The 9,536-nt window shown below is 37.6% G+C and overlaps 1 protein-coding gene across 1 annotated transcript; it reads left to right on the forward strand.

Moving 5' to 3' along the window:
• The first annotated feature begins 8,271 nt into the window (after nt 1-8,271).
• On the forward strand, nt 8,272-8,781 carry LOC108458590 (uncharacterized). Its single transcript, XM_017758001.1, has one exon. The coding sequence runs from the start codon at nt 8,272-8,274 to the stop codon at nt 8,779-8,781; it is 510 nt and encodes a 169-aa protein (XP_017613490.1).
• Nucleotides 8,782-9,536: the final 755 nt, after the last annotated feature.

Below are 9,536 nucleotides of genomic sequence, written 5' to 3' on the forward strand. Positions count from 1 at the left end.
CGTTTTGGTATCTTTTCTTAGTTATATAGGTGAACATTACGGCATGTATAGGCTATTATGTTTTGTTTGAACCTCAATATGTAAACTTTTAGCCATGCGAATATGGCTTAAATGCTAAGTTTGAATTTAGCATTATGGGTGCTTAGTTATAAGGTTCAGTAGATTTGGCCTTGATAATTCGGTTTTGATGGAGTAATAGTCTAAGTCTATTTGATTATTATGCCGTATGCCATGGCTGATCATATTTGGTGTTATGCATGTCAAATTACTAGCTAATCCATGGAAACCATGAAATAGGTAAATTTTACCATAAAATAGATTCGCATACAGTGTGAATTTGAAAAATCACTAAAGATAGTAGAAATGGAATTAAATAATGAATAAATTATGGAATCGAAGCTTGATGAGTCTATTTTCATATGGAAGAAGTAAAACAGATATATGAGCTATATTGTATGAGATATTTAAAATTTTGTGAAATAGGGCCAGAACGATTTCTGGATCCCCTATTCTGACTTTGGAAATTCACCATAAATGTTACAAAGATAATTAGAAGTCATTATTTATATGTACAGATTCCTTATTGAGTCTAGTTTGATTTGAGACAAACAGAATAGTCATTGAATCTCTGTACAAGGAGATATCTGATCTGTAATACACAGAGGTCAGAGTAGTCGAACCCTGAAACAGGGGGGAATTTAACTAATAAACTGTACTAATTGGACCGACCAAAAATTCTGGAAAACTTTTAGTAGATAGATAGATGAGTCTAGTTTCAGGAAAAATTTACGGAATTGGATTTCGAGTTTCAGAACTCGAGATATGATTTTTAAACCAACTGGGATGCAGTTAGCCAGCTTGTCTAGAAAATTTTAAAATGAATTGCATGAGCTGTTTAAGTAATAAATTAAACCTGTTTATACCTTGTGTTCGACTCCGGCAACGGTCTTGGGTACGGGGTGTTACATTTTAGTGGTATCAGAGCTATGGTTTAGTCGGTTCTAGGACTACCATAGCGCGTATGAGTCTAGCTATACATGCCTTAATGTTAGTATTTGATAGTGTGATGACTTCTGACGGTTGAAATTATTGTTTTGATTAGTAAATGGAACCCAATCTAGAGAGAACCTTAGCAGCTGCTCCTGCGCAAGGGACACCGCCTATTGAACCTCAATCATCCGCGAATAATCAAGATAATGGGGCAAAACAAGCCTTCTTTACCATGATGAATGAGTGGGTCGCACAATATGTCCGAACTAACCCGGCTGCTCAACCATTTTCGAATTTAAATAATTCGCCTCAGGTGCCTATAGTACCATCAGATGCTGATCCTGTAAGGCCGAGTAAACCTCCTGTGGATTTGATTAGGAAGCGCGAGGCTGAGGAATTCCGAGCCATAACTACTGATTATGCTGAAAGAGCCGAGTTTTGGCTTGATAACACCATCCGGGTTTTTGATGAGTGTCGCTTTTGATGAGTGTTTAAAGTGTGCCATATCTTTGTTACGAGACTTAGCCTACTATTGGTGGAGAACCTTGATTGCTATAGTCCCGAAGGAACGAGTTACATGGGATTTCTTCCAGATGGAATTTTGAAAAAAGTATATTAGTCAGCGGTTCGTCGATCAAAAGCGTAAAGAACTTTTGGAACTTAAGCAAGGCCGTATGACAGTATCTGAATACGAACGTGAGTTTGTAAGACTCAGTCGATATGCTTGGGAGTGTGTAGCTGATGAAATTGCTATGTGTAAAAGATTTGAAGAAGGATTGAATGAAGATTTAAAGCTACTAATGGGTATTTTAGAGATAAAGGAATTTGTAACACTAGTTGAACGAGCTTGCAAGGCAGAAGAACTTGGAAAGGAGAAAAGGAAAGGCTGAAGTTGAAGCCAGAGACTTTCGTAAAAGATTGGCGGGTAAAACCTCATTCTCGCTGTAAAGAAGTTCAGGGAAGATACTAATAAATCGAAGACGACTACAGGGATTTCTATTAGAGAGCGACCCTCAGCGGACTCTCGAGCTACTTCGGTTGCTAGTGTGGGTAACAATCGCCAAGAAAAACCTGAATGTCCACAATGTGGAAGATGACACGTAGGTGAATGTTGGGGTAAGTCTACTAACGGGCTCATTATGATGCGGTTCGAAGGATCACTTCATTAGAGATTGCACAGAACTCGATGAGAAAAATAAGATGCAAGGTGCAAGACCTAGTGGAACAATGACTAGAGGTAGACCACCGAGAATTTCAGGAGGTAGAGGTGTTAGTCAGAGAGGGACTTCTGATACGGCTGTTCGATCATAGACTCGTGCTCCTGCTAGAGCTTATGCCATCCGCGCACGAGAGGAGGCATCCTTCCCTGATGTTATCACTGGTACTTTCACTCTCTTTAATACTGATGTGATTGCATTGATTGACCCTGGTTCTACTCATTCATATGTATGTGAGACTTTAGCATCCAGCAAGACTCTACCAGTTGAGTCTACTGAGTTCGTAATTCGAGTGTCAAATCCCTTGGGTCAATATGTACTTGTTGACAAAGTGTGTAAGAAATGTCCTCTGATAATCCGAGATTCCTGTTTTCCGGCCGATTTGATGCTCTTACCGTTTGATGAATTTGATGTTATTCTCGGTATGGATTGGTTGACCGTGCATGATGCAGTGGTGAATTACAAAAGAAAGACCATTGATTTGAGGTGTGCAAATAATGAGATAGTCCGAATTGAGTCTACTGACTTGAACGGAGTGCCAGAAATAATATCCTCGATGATCGCTCAGAGATATATGAGAAAAGGGAGTGAAGCATATCTTGCGTATGTACTTAGTCACAAAGAGTTGGAAAAGAAACTTGAAAAGGTACCAGGGGTTCGTGAGTATCCAGATGTTTTTCCTGAGGAGTTACCGGGATTACCACCCGTTCGAGAAGTAGAATTTGGCATCGAACTTGTTCCTGGGACTACACCAATTTCGATAGTGCCGTACCGCATGGCACCAACCGAATTAAAAGAATTGAAAGCTCAGTTGCAAGAGTTGATGGATAGAGGTTTCGCTCGACCGAGTTTTTCACCATGGGGTGCACCAGTATTGTTTGTGAAAAAGAAGGATGGAACCATGAGGTTGTGCATCGACTATCGTCAGTTGAATAAAGTGACAATAAAGAATAAATATCCGTTACCACGTATTGATGATTTGTTTGATCAATTGAAGGGAGCCTCAGAGTTCTCAAAGATAGATTTGAGATCGGGTTATTATCAGCTGCGAGTTCGAGACTCAGATATACATAAAACTGCTTTCAGGATGAGATACGGTCACTACGAGTTTTTAGTGATGCTGTTTGGGCTCACTAATGCCCCTGCGGTATTTATGGATTTGATGAATCGAATCTTCAGGCAGTATTTGGACCGGTTTGTAGTTGTGTTCATAGATGACATCTTGATTTATTCACATGATGAAACTGCACACGCTGAGCACCTGAGATTAGTGTTACAGATTTTACGGGATAATCAGTTGTATGCTAAGTTCAGTAAATGTGAGTTCTGGTTGAGAGAAGTTAGCTTTTTAGGGCATGTAGTATCTGCATCAGGAATTCGAGTTGAACCGAGCAAAATTTCAGCCATACTTGATTGGAAACCCCCGAGAAATGTTACTGAAGTTCGAAGCTTTTTGGGGCTTGCTGGTTACTATAGACGGTTTGTAAAGGGTTTCTTGATGATAGCCACGCCAATAATGAGGCTACTTCAGAAAGATGTTAGGTTTGAATGGTCAGAAAAATGTCAGAAAAGTTTCGATCAGTTGAAAACTTATTTGACTGAAGCTCCAGTACTAGTGCAACCCGAATCAGGCAAAGAGTTTGTCATTTACAGTGATGCATCCTTACTTAGGTTGGGTTGTGTATTGATGCAAGAAGGTCGAGTTGTAGCTTATGCGTCGAGGCAATTGAAGTCACATGAGAAAAATTATCCAACCCATGATCTCGAATTAGCTGCCATCGTATTCGCTTTGAAAATATGGCGACATTACTTATTTGGTGAGAAGTGCCATGTATTTTCGGATCACAAAAGTCTCAAATATTTGATGACTCAAAGAGATTTGAATCTGTGACAAAGACGTTGGCTTGAGTTGTTAAAAGATTATGAGCTTGTCATTGACTATCACCCGGGAAAGGCTAATATGGTTGCGGATGCTTTAAGTCGTAAATCACTGTTTGCTTTACGAGCGATGAACGTACATTTGTCTGTTCTATTCAATAATGTGTTAGTAGCAGAATTAAAGGCCAAACCATTGTTGATTCATCAAATTCGTGAAGCTCAGAAAGTCGATGATGAACTGGTTGCAAAACGGGCTGAATGTGTTTCGAATATTGAATCAGAGTTTCAAATTGATGATGACGATTGTTTGAGGTTCAGAAGTCGTTTATGTGTTCCAAGAAATTCAGAACTTATTTCGATGATTTTGAACAAAGATCATTGTGGCCGAATGTCAATTCACCCGGGGAGTACGAAAATGTACAACGATCTGAGACGTCAGTTTTGGTGGCATGGTATGAAACGAGACATTTCCGATTTTGTTTCGAAGTGTTTAATATGTCAACAAGTGAAAGCAGAACATCAAGTGCCTACAGGTTTACTTCAGCCGATCATGATACCCGAATGGAAATGAGATCGAGTCACGATGGATTTTGTATCTGGGTTGCCATTGTCGACAAGTAAGAAAGATGCGATTTGGGTTGTTGTTGATAGACTGACTAAATCGACTCATTTTATTCCCGTACGTATGGATTATTCACTGGATAAACTAGCTGAATTGTATGTTTCTCAGATTGTAAGATTACACGGGGCACCTATTTCTATTGTGTCAGATAGAGATCCGAGGTTCACCTCACGATTTTGGAAGAAATTGCAAGAAGCTTTGGGTACCAAGTTGCATTTTAGCACCGCTTTTCATCCCCAGACTGATGGTCAATCCGAGCGGATAATTCAGATACTCGAGGATATGTTGAGATGTTGCATCCTTGATTTTAGTGGTTCATGGGAGCGGTATTTACCTTTGATTGAATTCGCTTACAACAATAGTTTTCAGTCAAGCATTAAGATGGCACCTTACGAGGCCTTATATGGTTGTAAATGCCGTACACCGCTGTTTTGGACCGAACTTAGCGAAAGTAAAATCTTCAGAGTCGATTTGATTAAAGATGCTGAGCAGAAAGTAAAAGTAATCAGTGAAAGTTTGAAGGCAACTTCAGATCGTCAGAAGTCGTACGCAGATTTAAAAAGAAAAGACATTGAATATCAGGTCGGAGACAAGGTGTTTCTTAAAGTCTCACCTTGGAGAAAGGTACTCAGATTTGGCCGTAAAGGCAAATTTATTCCGAGGTTTATCGGAACGTATGAGATATCTAAACGAATTGGACCAGTCGCATACAGATTGATTTTACCCCCTAAACTTGAAAAGATTCACAACGTTTTTCATGTCTCGATCTTCGACGTTATAGATCCGATCCATCACACATAATTAATCCAGCAGAGGTTGAAATTAAATCCGATTTGAGTTATGAAGAAGAACCGATTCGTATCCTAGCTCGCGAGGTGAAAGAGTTGCGAAATGAAAAGGTTCCGTTAGTGAAGGTATTATGGCTCAAACATGGGATTGAAGAAGCTACTTGGGAAACCAAGAACTCTATGAAAGAACGATACCCAAATGTTTTCACTGGTAAGATTTTCGAGGACGAAAAATTCCTTAAGTGGGGGAGAGTTGTGACAGCCCTAAATTGACCCTAGTAGGAAAATGGTTTCGGGACCACGAAACCGAGTCTTATAAGTAATTAAAAGTTATATTCTGTGTTTATGATGTGAGTAAATGCATGTGTGAAAGTTTCATGCATTAATTTGATCATTTTTATGTGAATTTATTAAAATGGACTTATATGAAATATTGTTGAAAAGTGACAGGTTAATCTTACAATGGTCTATTAGTACATGCATTGAAAAGAGTGGTTTTGCATGTCAATTTACCCATAATAAACATAGTGGCAGGCCAAGAAACGATAATGCTTCACTAATTCAAATTTAAAATAATTTTATATTAACAAATGATTTAATAATTGTAATAAAATGAATTAAATAAAAGAGAAGAAAGAGGATGGTGTTCATCTTCTTCTCCTACCTCTCTCAACGCCAAACAAAGATGAAAAATAAGGAAAATTTACCTAGAGCAATTCAAAGATTCATCTTTAGCTATTAGGAGGTAAGATTTGAATTTGTTGATTTGGTTTTATAATATGCTAAGTTAAATTGTGGATGCACTCTTGGTAATGTCAAGAAAGTTGAGATTTCTTATGGTGATTTGGGCAATATGTGAATGATTAAGTGTTAGAATTAGGGTTATTTTCATATTGTATGGAACAATAGGGAATAACTAGAATGGGGTAAAGATTTTTGGATGAGTAGTTTAGAGGCACCTTGTACATTCGGTCAAAAAAAATTGAGTTTATTTAGAATGTTAATTTCTTCCTCTATGATTATTTTCCTTGCATGTTAAATGGTTCTTGATAGGCGAATGAGTTATGAAAGTTTTATAAATGTATGAAGTTCAAGGTGCAAAATTTTAGTCTTGATGTTATGAATAATTCGGTTGACCTATGGAGAATGGGAGTTGTCATTTAGGTTAAGATCAAAGGAATGATAAATAGGCACTAAAAGGTTAAATGGGTGAAATTTAAGGTATAAGAACCTATAGGTAATTACATAGGTAATGTTAAAAAAATTAATGTGGTATATTCGGCCATGTAGAGTATATCCTAGAGATATTATATTTAATTCCTATAATCGGCTAAATGGGTGATAATGGTTTATAATGTTGAATTGAATTATGATTATGTACATTAGAATTAGTTATAATGAAACTATGTGAATTTGGATGTAATATTACATTCGACCTAGAGGCATTAGATGAACATTTGTGGAAATTTCAAAGTCTTGAATAATGGTGATTGTAAGATGATGTAAAAATCATTGAATTATATGTATAAGTATTTAGCAAAGTGATTAAACTACCGAATTTAATTATCCTAGATCAAGAACCCAAAGGAGGGGAGTCAAGCAAAGGCAAAAACAAAGAATATTGAGTAGACGGTTGGAAATCATTTCGAACTATATAAGGTAAGTCCATAAGCTTTCATGAGATTGATTATACATATATATATATATATATGCATTTATAATTATATTATAATGTCAAATTAAAATAACTTTACAGTTATAAAAGTTTAAACATAAACATTTTCTAACCTCCACCTCTTATGACATAATTTCATCTCAAATCTTACAATGATATTGTAACATCCCAAATTTAGCTCCATAAAATTTAGAAATATATCAAAAATAGGGAATTGACCCAATGGTTAGTCATTAAATGTGAAAGCTTGAAAGTTAGTTGGAGATCCCAAGTTCAAGTCTCAACTTTTACAAAATAAATTATTTTTTTTTGCAAATTCCCTTGTTCTTTTTATGTGTTGGTATCCAAGCCCAATAAACCTAGGTATAAATACATTTTTATTAAAATAATCAGCCTTTTAATCACTTTTCTTCTACCTTAGCCGTCCCTAACCCACTCTCCCTCTCTTCATCTTTATTTTTTTTTCCCTTTTTCCTCCATTGTTGCTGTTGCTTACACCTCACCTTTTTCCATCTTCTTCTTCTTCTTTTTGCATCAAGATTTTGCATCATCTCCTTTACTATATTGATGCAATTTTTCTTCTTTTTGCATCAAGATTCGATCATAACGTCTAGGTCCAGTTTTAGAGGTTACATTTAGTGGTATTAGAGCCTTGCTTCAAAACCTCTGACTGAGATTTTAAATCTACATAAGTTAGTCTGCATGCATGCATACATGAAAAAGGAAAATTTAGAGAAAAACAAACCACAATAGATTTAGAAAATGTTTTAAACAGGAAAAAATGAAGTTCAAAGGTCTGATGCCAAGTCCATAGAAACAGTAAATCTATTAAGACTACAGAGACTATTGCATAAAACTTTTATAAAAGAATTATAAAATGTGAGTGCGTAAAAGACTAAATAAGGTACTAAAAGCTCTTACTTGTAAGATTGTATATCCATAAAATGCCAAAATGAATACACTTGGAATGATAACTCGTGGTAGGAGGGGCCGTAGAGGGTGACCCCTGAGGGGTCCGGTTGAGTTAGTTGCATCGTTAGGGCTGAAACTGGATAATGAACAAAATGTGGTTAACAGTGAACCCACTACTGAGGGTGGAATATGAAAAATGGGAATATTAATGATGACCATGTTGGGAATGATCCAGTAACTCAGGCTTTATTAAGGGCTTTTAAAAGGGTTGATGGGGCTCTAATAGGAAGTGTTAGTTGTGGGACAATTGCTGAAAGGCTTCGCTCTAGTGGGGCAAAATTGTTTAAGGGTATTGTTGGAACTACTCCTATTGTGGCTGAATACTGGATGGAAACTATTGAACAAATTTTAGAGGATTTGGATTGTACTCCTAAGCAAAAACTTAAGGGTGTTGTGTCTCTATTGAGAGATAATGCATATCGATGGTGGCAATTAGTGGTTAGAGGAACCCTACCAGAGCGTATTGATTGGGCTTATTTTCAGAAGGCCTTTCAGGGTAAGTATATGGGCCCTCGCTATGTGGAGGCTCGACGGTTGGAATTTATTAAACTTAAACAGGGAGACAATACAGTTTCTAAGCATGAAGTAGAATTTCTAAGGTTAAGTCGCTATACACCTCGTATGGTGGCATCTGAGTAAGAAAAGAGTTTTCATTTTCAGGAAGGCCTAAGGTAAGACCTTAAGGTTCAGGTAACACCACACCAAGAGTGTATGTTTGGGACTTTGGTCGAGAAGACCAAGATTACTAAGGAGATTAAACGCGTGGAGCGCGAGAGGAAAGGGAAATAGAGGGACCAACCCAAAAGAGAAATGGGCCCTTCTGGCCTAAATCTGTGACCTGTTAAGCAAGCCAGGGAGGCTAGGCCACCACAGAATAGAGAAGCAGTAGACCTTAGAGAAGGGCAGATTCAGGTTTTCTAATATTGTCTGAAGCACCATTCGAGCAAGTGTTGAAGGAAGATGGGTGCTTGTTTGGTATGTGGTTCGATGGAGCATAAGATTAGGGATTGTCTTCATTGTCAGTGTCAACTGCAAGCTCCAGATAAAAATCAAGGCTCAAGTAGAGGTCAAAATCAGAGAGGTAATTAGGGTGATCAGAGGGATCATAATCAAAATCGAAATGAGAATGGTAATTAGGGTCAAAGAACACTAGCTCAAGGTGTGAATCGAGTTGAGGTGAGACAACTTGCCTTGGTTTAAGTGGCTAGGCACTGAGAGGATAGTGATGCGACTGACGTCATAGCAGGTACCTTCACTATTTGCTCGATACCCTATTTTCATTTGATTGACATAGGATCTACCCATTTGTACGTTGCTTGTAATGTGGTTGTAAAATTGGGGATTGGGGTAGAGGAAGCCGAAAATATTGTAACTGTAGTTAGTCCCTTAGGATC

The sequence above is a fragment of the Gossypium arboreum genome, chromosome 4, assembly GCF_025698485.1.
Source record: "Gossypium arboreum isolate Shixiya-1 chromosome 4, ASM2569848v2, whole genome shotgun sequence".
Classification (NCBI taxonomy): domain Eukaryota; kingdom Viridiplantae; phylum Streptophyta; class Magnoliopsida; order Malvales; family Malvaceae; genus Gossypium; species Gossypium arboreum.